General features: G+C 37.7%; 1 protein-coding gene across 1 annotated transcript in view; it reads left to right on the forward strand.

Moving 5' to 3' along the window:
- Nucleotides 1-14630, forward strand: part of LOC136858059 (probable E3 ubiquitin-protein ligase HERC1) — an 850878-nt gene that overhangs the window by 801385 nt on the left and 34863 nt on the right. Inside the window, exon 69 of the mRNA XM_068225263.1 lies at nucleotides 14031-14164. Within this exon, the coding sequence (XP_068081364.1) occupies nucleotides 14031-14164 (134 nt within the window). The remainder of the gene's footprint in view (nucleotides 1-14030; nucleotides 14165-14630) is intronic.

Genomic DNA, 14630 nt, shown 5'->3' on the forward strand with positions numbered 1-14630 from the left:
GGATGAGTTTAAATATTTTGGAAGACTACCTATAACCTTCCTTAAAACACTATTAATTCATTGCATTGAAACTACATATTTAAAACACTTCACGAAGATATAACGATCTATTCCTTATAAACATCACACTCAACAACTCACTACAAGACAGAGAAACGTAATTAATTTTAAAAGTAATTCGTGAAACTTGTCTTACTTTGCGTGTGTTTGTGGGCCCGGATAGTTGTTGCTACATCCTTCCTCGGGAACGTTCCTCTCTGGACCTCGGTTCAGTCACCTATGAGTCTCGGCAGTTGAACTTGTATTCATGGGTAGAGTCGGCTGGATTCCATCAGATGTCAATCCCATGTTTGATTTAGCAAGTCATCATGACATTCTCGGGCACATGCATGGAAAACATATCCAGAGACAATGTTAATATCATCTTCTTCTTAGTTGCAAAGCCTTCTTGTATTATTACTATGTTTTGTAAGGTAAAATATGACGTCAAATAATCTGCTACAGAAGTTTCTGTGATGTTAATGGTTGCTTAGTATCGTCTAATTTATTGTTAATTCGCTCTAAATATTAGCGTTTTCTTAAAATGTTTCCTAGAGAAACTTTTGTTATTCTTCATTGCAATCCCAGTATACATTCAATTGTATTTTTATCTCCTTCTTTAAATTTCATTTTAAATCTTGTATATTTGAGATGCACAGCGATAGGATTATGTAATATGTTTAGTTTTGTCGATAAATTTGGTATTCTTCCTTTAAAATACATGTCCGACTCGTTGGCTGAATGGTCAGCGTACTGGCCTTCGGTTCAGAGGGTCCCGGGTTCGATTCCCGGCCGGGTCGGGGATTTTAACCTTCATTGGTTAATTCCATTGGCCCGGGGGCTGGGTGTTTGTGCTGTCCCCAACATCCCTGCAACTCACACACCACACATAACACTATCCTCCACCACAATAACACGCAGTTACCTACATATGGCAGATGCCGCCCACCCTCATCGGAGGGTCTGCCTTACAAGGGCTGCACTCGGCTAGAAATAGCCACACGAAATTTATTTTAAAATACATTATTTTCTTCACAAAATTTGTCTCTCGAACTTCACCATGGCTTATTTCAGTTCAGTGTTCAATTGTTCTCCCTGTTGACTTTTAACAATTTAAAATTAGTACATTTATCTCGGTCATGGCCACTTTGATTCCACTTGCTTGTATCATTTAACTTGTATTTTCTGCCATTTGATATACAAAAATTTTAGCGTTATTCACGGCAAATGACGACTTTAACATTCTGTATTAGACAATCAGGGCAATTAAATGGCACAACACTTTCCCATACCTCCCAACTTCTCCGATTTAGACGGGGAACTCCCAATTTTCGACAGTTCTTCCCGCCTCCCAATTGTTCTATTATTGCTCCTGATTTTAGCTTATTTTTAGGTGAACTTCAAACATTTGTTTTCAAATCCCGCCATTTCAGCTTTTTATGCCATTGGCCAGATGTCCTTCGCTCATTGGCCGCTTTCAGATGAAATATTGACGTTTATTTATGCGAGAAATGCTTGCGAATGTGCGACGTTTGTTGATACCTGTATTTCGTGACGCATATACCGATTGTAAATCTATGCTATGTTCATGTTCATTAACATCAGTCTAGTCGATTCTAGTGACTTTTCTAGAGATTTTAGGAGCCATTTTGAGACAATTCTGGTGAATTTCAGATTATTATGTGATAAAAATAACATTGCACTTCGCATAATCGCGCTGGTGCATGATGCGATGTATTAATCTATGCATTTGCTAAGTAATGGCATCTAAGTGCATGACTGATTCACATGTGTGGAGCATGAGTTCATACTATTTTCGGAAGGCTTATCAGAGACCGATCATCTCACTCGCATACTTCCTGTGAGGGAATAGAAATGTGTAAATTTTAGCCTTGTATCCTCGTATAGCAACAGTCGGGTTTTGAGACAATAAATGTTATAATATGTACCATAGTACTCCTGTATTGCGCAAGACATATAGAATAAGTAGTTTTGACCAATTGTATCTCCTGGTTTCTCCTGATTTTCATATCAAAATCTCCTGATTTTTTCTTTCGTAAAGTTGGCAGTTATGCTTTCCCTTAATATATTGTACATGGAACGAACATTGATGTCAACTAGGGCAACATTGCAGAGCTTAAAAATGAAAGTGGACAAATTAAGTATAAAACCATAAGTAATGTTGTATTTGTGGTATTAAGTGTACCTCACAGTAACTCTTCCACAGAACGAGTTTTCACTGTTAGGAAAAATCAGACAGAATTCAGGCCTACACTAAGTACATCTACACTGGAATCGTGTATGGTTCTGAAGACGAAAAGTCATCTCAGGGGAAAGTATGTGTCAAGAAAATCTATGCTGAAAAACAGCTGCTGGGTGCGAAACAAGCTACAAAGAATTCTTTATCAAAGAACTAACAGGTAATGAGCAAATTTTATTGTGTAATATGATATACTTCAGAATAGATTGCTGTTGCAAAGGGCAAACAGAATGCTTTGGATTTGACTCATAAACGTTTTGAGGGGGCCGGTGTGCGAGTTAAAAATGGGATTAGTGATAACCCACTTCAATATCATAATCACAAAGATGCACACACGCGATGCTGTCAGTTGTTTTATTTACAAATTAAACACACATTAATAAACCACCATTTTGAACAAAACACTGCTAAGAAGAAGAAGCAGAAGAATGCAACATTAGCATGTCAACCAACTACCAATACAAGAAAATTACAGCATGAGTTCACGACTTTCACTAGCAACTCTCCCTAACAACCCAACTCCAACTCCCAAGACTGCCTCTTTATATACATTGCCTCGCCAGGCTTCTAGAAAAGTGTGACACAACATGTTTTTTTTGTAATTTCTAGAGTCTCCGGTAACCTAATTACAAATGGATCGAATGTTCTGTAGCCTAACTCTCTAGTGACAAAGATACATTGTTCTGGACTATTTCCCTGTGTTGCACAATATTACATTGGATTTATACATCATGTTTACAGGTTATAATAAATTATATACTATTAATTACGTGTTCTTATATTAAATAAACTCTTACTAATATACATACAGCAGACATGTCGTGACATAACCTCACATGTTTTGTTACACAAGACACAAATAATAAACGATACGACCACGATTTATACTAAACAAAGTCTGTACATAACTGTGTAAATAATAATAATAATAATAATAATAATAATAATAATAATAATAATAATAATAATAATAGATGTAAACGACTTCATAACCACACCTCACAAGTAATAATAATAATAATAATAATAATAATAATAATAATAATAATAATAATAATAATAATATAATAATAACAACAACAATACCTACTAATCGATCTTGATATATCTACTATTTACCCATGGGTTTAGAGAATTGTTTCCAAGTTATACTAGTCCATTTCACTTGCATCAACCATAGCAGCGAAACTGCTTCTGTTGAAGCTTCGTGCTGATGGGGTGACCTTAAACATTCCTTGCTAGTAGAGATGGGCACTATCGACTGAAGACCACTATCGACTAGTCGGGTGATAGTCCCTTCGAACTGTTGACTGAATAGTCGAATGTTTTCAGTCGAACAAAAGTATTCATTGCCTCCTGTCGAGAAGACTGAGCAGTCGAATGAAAGTATTCATATAACGCAAGGAGTCAGTCAATGAAAAACATTGGAATGTTTCCAGTCAAAACTTTCCGCATCAAAAGAGGAGAGTCGTACTTTTACGAATTCACTCATTTTAACGCAATTTACCAATAATTAGAAATCACTTGTATTGACACCCATTAGAACAAAATTAATGTTATATTGAGTGACTTACAAATTTATTCACGTTCGTAACCGAGGAGTCCACTCCGCTCCACATTAGGAATAAGAAGCTGCACCACCTGGATATCCCAGCTTCGTATTCCATTCACTGACAGCGGATACCATATCCTTAATGCAGTTTTCCATTGGGTTTTCTACATTCATTCCTGGCAAATGCCACAATAGTACTGTACCTTGGGCGCATACCCCAATCCCGGATTATATAATGACACTATCGAGGAATTCACAGTTGCGCAGGTTAAAATCCGATTTACGCACTCGTCCGTACACGGGGCTAATAAATAAAGAGATGGCCTTAATACGAACCAACATAATACGAATGGCCTTTCTTGGTGCTAAATGGACAGTGAAACGTAGAAAGATGACAACGAGGCTCTATTCCCGAACAATGCTAACAATATTAATATGTACAACTTGTTGCTGTAGTACACAATCAAGATATATATGAGAATAGCCAAACACACTACTACTGTATTTTCTAGATTATTATAGTTATGCAGATTATTTTATAGTTATGCCTTATTTTCGAATAACGTAATTAATATAAACAAATATGTAACGAAATAAAGAGCACATAAACGACAAGAGAAAATCGCCATATTAAGTAGGTACATATAAAGTTAACATTATATAATTATTACATATTCGATGTGACCATAAACCGATAGTTCCATTCGCTTCCGCGTCGCTGTGATGGGAGTGCGACTGAATTCAGTCGACTTGTTTTGTGCTGACTGGACAGTCAAACGTGGAGAGATCCGTGACGGGAATGCGACTGAATTCAGTCGACTTGTTTTGTGCTGACTGAACAGTGAAACGTGGAGAGATCCGTGACGGGAATGCGATTGAATTCAATCGACTTGTTTTTTAAAGTAGTCGACTGTTACGATAGTTTAAACTATCGACTAGTTCTATAGTTATCAGTCGATAGTGCCCATCTCTACTTGCTAGTGTTCATTTCAGAGCCGATCATTCAGTGTGCCGCTAGCAGACCACCACAGCATTTACATCTCTGTCACATACCGTTGTTAATCTTACTTCATTTTCCTGGTCCAACTACATTGTAATCAGGGTTTACAAACCTTTTGAACCATTAATCCTTCTGTAGATTGTCTCTGTCAGAACTGAGACTAAGATGGACATTATTTTTTTTCAAAATGGCGCCCGGTAATGACGACGTAGTGTTTTATCCTCCGAGTAAATTAACCGTAAAATGTGACGAAAAGTGCGGAAAATGTCAAAGATTAGTGAAAAATGGAATGTTGTGTGATTCATGTGATCGATGGTGGCATTATAAGTGCGGAAATTGCCCTAGAGACGTAAAAACTAATGAAAATGTTGACTGGATTTGTGAGCAGTGTGTTCGGAATGTAGTTGGCGATGGCGTTGACGATGAAGCACCGAAAACAATCGATGAGGAATATAAAAGTGCATTAGAAATTATAAACATTCTACAAAAGGACAATGAGACTCTTAAAGTTGAAAATCAAGAATTAAAAGAAAGACTGCGATCACTAGAATTTGGGACTGACCCTTCTTCGAGTGATATACCGGTACCAGTAACAAACTCGAGCATGTGGTGTCAAGTAGTTCATGGATGGCCGGCTAAGAAGAAACCTACAACTGAATTTCTGGAAATAAACATCAGAAATAGATTTTCTGCCCTAAATAATTTAATTCTGGAAGAAAGTGATCGCGCGCGTGATACCAAATCATCGCGATCCACTGCCGTTGCCGTGCCGACATTAAAATTTAGGCCTAGATTTCAGATTCAAGACCCAGTTAGGCCTAAATCAGCAAAGGTAGCTGTGTTTGGTGATAGCCAAGGAAGGGGAATTGCGGGAGTGATAAACGATGAGAATATAGCAGCAACCGGTGAAATATATCCAGGAGCTTCTATCAGCAGTGTCCTGGAAAATGTAGAAGAAGCAACAAGGAACTTCGGGAGCGGCGATGCAGTGCTTATAATCGGTGGGTCGAACGACGTAGCTCACGACAACGCCAAGAATGTAAGATCACAACTTAAACATGCACTAGGGAAGCTAATAATAATAATAATAATAATCGTATGGCCTCAGCTACCGTTTGCAGACATTTCGATTTGACGCCATCTGGCTGTCTGCTCGTCAATTTCGACGTTCCGGTTTACTCTGTCTGCCATCTAGCGGACCTAGAGTAAACCGGATCTCTCTTGGGCGTCTATGGCTGAGATTTTAATTAATTTTGTCGGGTAAATACCAAATGTATCACCAGAGATCTTTTACATGCCGACATCGTACGACATGGAGTGTCGATTGGACTTTTTTCCGCCCTTCAAAAATCCGACTACCTCTGCCGGGTTTGAACCCGCTATCTTGGGATCCGGAGGCCGACACTCTACCACGGATTCACAGAGGCAGCTACTAGGGAAGCTGACCCACACTAACGTCTTTGTAGTGAACGTGCCCCACAGGCATGATTTGATTAGAGACTCATGTGTGAACATTGAAGTGGACAAGGTCAATACAGATATTGTTGAAATTTGTAAAATTTGTAAACATTTTTGGAATACTCAGGTTATTGAATGCAGCAGTTTTGAGAGATACTGTTATACAAAACATGGCCTCGATCTAAACAATTCAGGTAAACGAAAGATAGCAAATATTGTTCTAGATTTTGTTAATCTTAAGATATGTACTGTAAAACAGGCAACTCCCTTGAGTTATAATACTGACCAGGAAAACTAGTAGAAAGAGCCAGATGTACTTCAAGCTGGCTTAGTCAACTAGAAAATGAAACTCAGGAAAGTAAGGAATTTCAACTTACCCAATTGCAACAGTCAAGTTTTAGGGAGGAAGGGGGTGTGAGACTGCTCTTGGTAAACTGTCAAAGTGTAGTAAATAAACAATTAAAATTCGGTACATTGATGGAATCATATGAGACTGATGTGGTGATAGGAGTGGAATCGTGGTTGAGAGAAGGGGTGAGTAATAGAGAAGTATTTCCAGAAGGGTACACAGTCTATCGTAGAGACCGAGGAGATAAAAAGGGAGGAGGGGTGTTTATTCTGGTGAAGGAAACTTATTGTTCACATGAATGGTTTGCCGATGAAAGGGATGAAATATTAGGGATAAAATTAGTTTGTGATAATATGAAGGAGGTGGGAATTATAGGAACATACAGGCCTGGAAGAGAGGAAAGAGACATGGAAATATTTGAGAAAATAATAGATTATACTCATAAAAACAATAATAATGATATGGTAATAATTGAGGGAGATCTAAATTTGCCTGAAGTTGAATGGAATGGAGCTGCAAATGAAGCCCATGAACAGAAACAGGCAAATAAGTTAATTTGGGAGGGAGGATTTACACAAGTAGTACAGGAACCGACTCGTCTCAATAACTTACTAGATATATTCTTGGTTAAACCATGGGAAATTGTTAATAAAACTGAGGTAATTGAAGGAATAGGAGATCATAAGGCTGTAATAATGGATGTAGGACTTGTACCAAAAAGGCTTAATAAGAGGGTTAAACAAGACAAGAAATTGTACAGAAAAACTAAAGTTGATGAATTTGGGACTTACCTTAAATCACAATTCAGTTGTTGGATAAGTGCAGGGAGTAATGTAGATACACTTTGGGCTAAATTTAAAGGAATCATTTGGGAAGGAGAGAAGAGATTTGTACCTGTTAAGAAGGGTAACATGACCTCAGACCCTGTTTATTATACAAGGGAAATAAGAAAATTAAAAAGAAAATGTAGAATAGTAAACAGGAAAATCAAAGAGGGTAGGGAGAGTAGAGAAACTAGAAAACAGCTAATAAGGGAACTGAATAGAGTGAAAATGGAAGCAAAAGAGAATTATATGAATGGCATACTTCAAGAGGGTAATGATCACAAAGGGAAATGGAAAAAGCTGTATTCATATATCAGGAATCAAAAACGAAAAGGAATCCAAATTCCTACAATGGTGGGAGAAGGGGGTGAACACTATTTAACAGATACTGAAAAAGCAAACCTATTTAGTAGGGAATTCAGAGATTCAGTAGATGATTGTCAGGAGTTGGAAACCGTAACAGAAGATAGAGAGGGAGAGACACAGAGGGAAACAAGAAGGTTTTCATTCACAAATGAAGATATTTTCAGAGAAATCCAACTGCTTCAGCAAGGAAAAGCAGCAGGAAGTGATCAAATTACTGGGGAGGTATTAAAGACAATGGGGTAGTACATAGTGCCTTATTTAAAATTTCTCTTTGACTATGTCATAAATAATAGTGTAATACCAATTTATAAAGGAAAGGGTGATAAAAGGAAACCAGAGAACTACAGACCAGTCAGCCTGACCAGTATAGTTTGTAAAATACTGGAGAGTTTAATATCAAAGTACATCAGAGGGATATGTGATGATAAAAATTGGTTCATGAGGAGCCAGTATGGATTTAGAAAGAAATTTTCTTGTGAGGCACAACTGGAGGGATTTCAAGAGGACATATCACATCATTTGGATTCAGGAGGTCAGTTAGATTGCATAGCCATAGATCTTTCCAAAGCCTTTGATAGAGTGGAACATGGAATATTATTAAAGAAATTGGAGGGAATAGGATTGGACGTAAGGGTTACACCTTGGATAAAAACATTTCTAAATTCAAGGGTTCAGAAAGTCAAAGTAGGAAATAATGTATCGCAGGAAGAGAAAGTTTGGAAGGGAATTGCACAGGGTAGTATATTCGGTCCGTTACTTTTCTTAATATACGCAAATGATTTAGGGAACAATATAACATCAAAAATAAGATTGTATGCAGATGACATAATTGTTTATAGGGAAATAAATAACATTGAGGATTGTTCAGAATTACAAAGGGACCTTGAAAGTATCCAACAATGGGTTGAAGAAAATAATATGAAGCTTAACACTAGGATTACCAAACATTCTTTCTACCTACTTTTACCGAAGCGGTCATTTTGACCGATAGTGGCAGGTAATCGTTTCTTGAGGATATTGATGTCTGAAATAGGTTCGAATTTAGTATAGAAACATCATAGACCATAATTTAATTATCATGCATGACTTGTAAACACTATTATGAATAAATAAATAAATAAATAAATAAATAAATAAACAAATTGGTACACTAGTAAGGCAGAATGTTCTTCTTACACACTTTACCTTACATTATATACATATGTGCATGAATGTCACTTTCTGCTTTTCAAATTTGATGCACTGAACACACACACACTTTGCTTGGTCACCTTTGAAGTGAAAATAACAACAGACCAGTTGTTTTAGAGATTGCACACCTTTCAATTATCTTGTTCCCTTTCCACACTTCTTACCTGATTGATGAAAAACTCAGCAAGCGCAATACGAGGTGTTCACTTAGGGTCTGATCAGTGGGTCGCGTTTCATCTTTTCCAAGATAGAAAAACCGTTTACAACATACTTGACTTCCACATCCACAGCCAACCAAAATTTCATACCAAACTTTTCTGGTTTATTGGCCATTTACTACATAAATGGGCATCTAGCATTCGATGGAAAGAGCTGTTCATCCACGGTAATGTTCTCACTTGGTCTGAAGCAAATAGTAAAATTAGATATAAATTTGTCCCGCACAACAGGTACAAGCGCCAATCTATCAATTTTCAGGTGATCCCTGCTGGTAGATTTGTCATCGAATCGAAGAAACATCATGATATCCAGGGAACGTTTTCGTGCCAGAGTTTGGGAGAAAATTCCAGGACCTCACTTTTGTGACCACACATCGAGAACGTTCGTGTCAGCTCCGTAAGTTCCGCGTGCGTATAAAATACCAATGGCAGCGTCCAATTCTTCCGAAGAAAGTGTCCGTTCAGGATTGTTCAGAACTTCGCGGGCTCCAATCTCAGTATATCATTCGATGTGGCGCTGCTTGGATTCGTCAATAAAAAGACGACAAGCTGTAGCGGCACAAGTTCCTTCAATGTGGTGTTTTGCATGTCCTGTGGGACCTCGGACTTCCCTCAGTATATTTTACTGTCCTAGACGGCTTGGCAGGCTTTGTAGATCGACAAGAGTCCGCACTGTTCTATCCAAAGTGACTTCTTCCTCGCCGACCGTCATATGCTGACCACGCCCATATGTTGACATACCACAGCGTATGCTCGGCCTTCTGTAGTTGATATCGTGCTCCTTACTAGTAATTTCATTATCTTCCTTAGTGTTTCCTTCACTTGAAAAACGTAATACCAAACTTACTTACACTGTGCACAGAATTACGTAAATACAAAATGGCTAACTTCAAATAGTCTTACCTTTGTCATCAGCTGCTTTGCTAGTGTGCGTGCATCGCCATTTGGCGGGTAGTTCCCTAACCTTTGAGGTCAAAGGCTGCTGTGTGATTTCATGTCCACGTGGAAATTCTGCAGGCTCGACGCAACTAGAATCACTATCCGAACTATTTCCGTTTGTCAAGTTATACAGGTCTTCGCAATTATCGAGGTCTAAATCAGTCCCAGCTTCATCGCTTGATTGTGATGGGGAAATTATACGCTTATGCTTCAGAATTTCGGCATCCATTTGCAGACTATGCGAGAACATGCTTCTTCGTGGGAATTACAATCGGGATATCTAGTTTGAATGTTTGTAACGAGTGAACACGACAATTGACTGCTCGTTACGATTGCACACCTTTCATTACTGAACTAACACTGACTATATTTTCCTGTCAGTGTATTTGTATCATGTTTGAAAAGAGCCATCGGCTGTCCCGTCGCAGCACAACAATAAGTTCTATCCTATACTACGCTAGTAAAGTACACTGTAACTGCTTGTTAGAGTGATATCCCGTTCTAAATTAATGCCACAAAAGTCTGATGGGGTAGCTACTGCAATACCGGTCAAAATGACCGCCCGGTAAAAGTAGGTATATGACCTCATAGCGCTAACTAGAAAGGAGTTACGGGTTTTTGAAGCTATGTGCCAAAAAGTACACTAAATATCGTTAAAAGCCACGGAAGGGTTTGCATGTTCTAACCGTATAACGAGAGTGATAGAGAAAACAAAACTGAAAACGGTCATTTTGACCGCTGCGGTAAACCTAGTGTTAATGGAGGCAAATCAACTGTTACAACATTTACAAACAGGAGCTTTAAAACTGAATTTGAATATACTTTGGATGGGGTAGTTATCCGAAAAGATGGCAAGTGCAAATACTTAGGTGTGTATTTGAAAGTAATTTGAACTGGAAGGGTCATGTTGATGACATTGTTGGGAAAGCATACAGATCGTTACATGTCATAATGAGGCTACTTAAAGGATGCAATAAAGAATTAAAAGAAAAAAGTTACTTAAGTATGGTTCGTCCATTATTGGAATATACAAACAGTGTTTGGGATCCTCACCAAGAGTACCTAATAAAAGAAATAGATAGTGTACAGAGGAGAGCAGCACCATTTGTAACAGGGGATTTCAGGAGAAAGAGTAGTGTATCAGAATGTTAAAGGAACTTGGGTGGGAAACTTTAAGTAAGAGAAGGGAGAAAACTAGACTTATAGGATTATATAGAACCTATACAAGAGAAGAAGCATGGGGAGATATCCGTGAGAGGCTTCAGTTGGAAAATAATTATATCAGCAGGACAGACCACAAATATAAAATTAGAAGGAATTTTAGCAGAAGCGATTGGGGTAAATTTTCATTCATTGGGAAGGGTGTGAAAGAGTGGAACAGTTTACCAGGGGTAGTGTTTGATCCTTTTCCAAAATCTGTACAGATATTCAAGAAGAGAATAAACAGCAACAGAAAAAATAAATGAAGTGTTAGAGGGCATTCAACCAGTGCAGGTTATTGTAAATTTAAAAAAAATTTGTATGATTAAATTAATTCCATCCCCTGGTCTAAGGAGTTGGACAGCCAAAGTAGGGGACTGGCTGTAGGGGTGAAGTACAGTGGGGACTTTGAGGGCCCTGGGACCGCTACGGTAGTTGTATATTATCATTTGAAGTAATTCCACACACTATATATCAGTCGACTATATTTGTAAGTAGTACAGGAGATATTATAAGTAGAATTTTGTAAACAAGATAAATTTAATAAGGATGAGCTGTGTGTTTAATAGAAAAAATTGTTAGCTTAAATTGTATTGTATTATAGGAAAATTTTCTACTCTTGTTAATTTAATATTTAATGCTTGACAATAACGTATTTTAGTGTACCATTTGTCACCGAGGTAGACTCCTCATTTGCAAATAAAGAGATTTTGATTTTTTGATTTTGAATTCAATGTGACTTAGTACTGTGATGAAGTCTTTTTTTTTTTTTTTTTTTTTCCTTCAGGAAAGTGATTATTTTGAATCATTGTAACAAAGGCAAAGCGCAGACATTAAATCTAGTTCATTGGGAAAAATTAGGATTCAAATAAAGGACACACAAATAGTTGATTAGAACTTCACAAAAAATATTTCAGGAAATTATCCTCATTAGTCAGACACGGACCAATGAAAGGTTATGCTGTTGACTAACAAGCTCTGTGGAAAGCTTTGGTAGAGTATGATGATGATGATGATGATGATGATGATGATGATGATGATGATGATGATGATGCTTGGTGTTTGAAGGGGCCTCTCATCTAGGTCATTGGCCCCCTTTTTGTAAATTACTAAAGGTAGAAAGAGGTGGTCAAGCTCAGGTTATACCCTCACTTCAACACACGGTAATAAACCAAACCAATAAACCAAAGGCACAGTGCCTGGTCTTCCTACATTGTAATTCTCCAAATCCACTTCAAGAACTGCCATGTTTACACACTCCTGTTCACATAGATGACCAACCACAGAAGAATGTACATATCAAGTCCCTACCCATTCTCATACTTGCCCCCAGTACACGCTGACTCGGAGGAGCTAGAGATTGCCCACCATTTTATCATGATATTCAGGGTAGACCCAGACCTCAACATTAGATAGATCCTTCCTGGCCATTTTATTCTCTATCATCATCTTCTCTTTATGTCTTCAGTACTCAGTCCACTCCTTGAATACTTACCAGTCTGCAGTAGAATTTCTTACTGATGAAGACGTATTGCTGTAATATTTCTTTCTCTGTAAGTTCTGATAGTTTATTTTTATCACGTGCAGTATCTGCAACATATTCCTCACCCATTTGTACTCGGTAGCTATACCTATGTGGTCCCACCAATATGTAGTGGGACTATCCACATTAGTATAAATGCTCTATTGTGGCAAAGCTGTTGCTGGCTAGTTTCACTCGGGTGTGCTTTCTCTTTATGACATTTCTATCATGTTGTCCATTGGAACATTATCAGGGGCATGATAACTGAGTGGATTAGTCTCTGGCTTCTCACCAAGGCAGAGCTTGTTTGCTTATTTTAAAAAATTATTCTGGCATTTTATTTAAGTACAGTAATGACGATCTTATTTTTTCACTCCTTCATAGTTTCATAGTCTATGGATCAGCAGTAGAGTGCCAGCCTCCATATCCCAAAATTACTGGTTCAAATCCAGCAGAGGTAGTCAGCCTGATATTTGAAGGGCGGAGAGAAGTCCATTCTGCACTCCATGTCGTATGATCTTAGTATGTAAAAGGTCTCTGGTGACACATTTGGTGTTTAACCTACAAAATTAACCCTTAGAGTGCCAAGGAGTGCAATTGCGCTCCTCCCAAATCTTACTAAAATTGCCAGGAGCACTATCGCGCTCTTCTCTATTCAGCATTGCAATTTGATCTTAAAGCGGGTGGCATTCCTAGCATACCCACTGTAAATAGGCATGGCACTAAGAGGTTAATTAAAACTGGGCCATAAATCACCCTACAGAAATCTGTTTCTCTGCCATCTGGTAAAGTAGAAAGTTATGCCAAAATTAACATGTAGGTAGCCTACATGGCATCAATCAAAATGCCTGCAAACAAGGACTTAGGTGATATGATGATGATGATGATTATTATTATTATTATTATTATTATTATTATTATTATTATTATTATTATTATTATTATTATTATTATTATTATTATTATTATTATTATTATTATTATTATTATTATTATTATTATTATTATTATTATTATTTAAAACAACAGTCAACATCAGCATTGTTCTGTGAAAATCATGTGTCATTAGTGTGAAGCTAGAAAATGAATGTTCCCTTGCGTATTGTTTACAGGTAGCAGCTATGCGAGAAGGTATGGCATGGATCATACCAGTGCCTTTGTTGTCTCTGGTCACAGCTCAGCATTTAGAACAACTAGTATGTGGCTTGCCCCATATCTCCATCCATCTACTCCGCAAAGTGGTTAGGTAAGTACATCCTCAATTGCCTTGCATTGATTTGTATGCTCCGACAGACATAGCTAGCAGCACAAGTTACAGTTCCCCAGGTTGATTGTTTCAGATGGAAGAAGCTATGGTCATCTGAGCCCAAGTTGGTGGTTTTGATCCCAGCTCATTCTGGTGGTATTTGAAGGTTCTCAAATACTCCACCCTTGTGTTTATAGATATATTGACATGTTAAAGAAATCCTATGGAGAAAATTCCAGCCTATCGGTGTCTCCAGAAACCGTAACAGTAGTGAATAGGACATGAAACCAATACCATTATTACTGTTGCCATTGATGCTTCCACAGCCCATACTTATAGACATGTTACAGGCTTAGGGCTTATGCCGTGTCAAGAAAATAAGGTGAAATTCTTTATGTTTCACAGAATTTCACCTTATTTTCTTGACACGGCATACGTCCAAAAGCCTACATCATGACCATTATTA

Source organism: Anabrus simplex, chromosome 1, assembly GCF_040414725.1.
Source record: "Anabrus simplex isolate iqAnaSimp1 chromosome 1, ASM4041472v1, whole genome shotgun sequence".
NCBI lineage: Eukaryota > Metazoa > Arthropoda > Insecta > Orthoptera > Tettigoniidae > Anabrus > Anabrus simplex.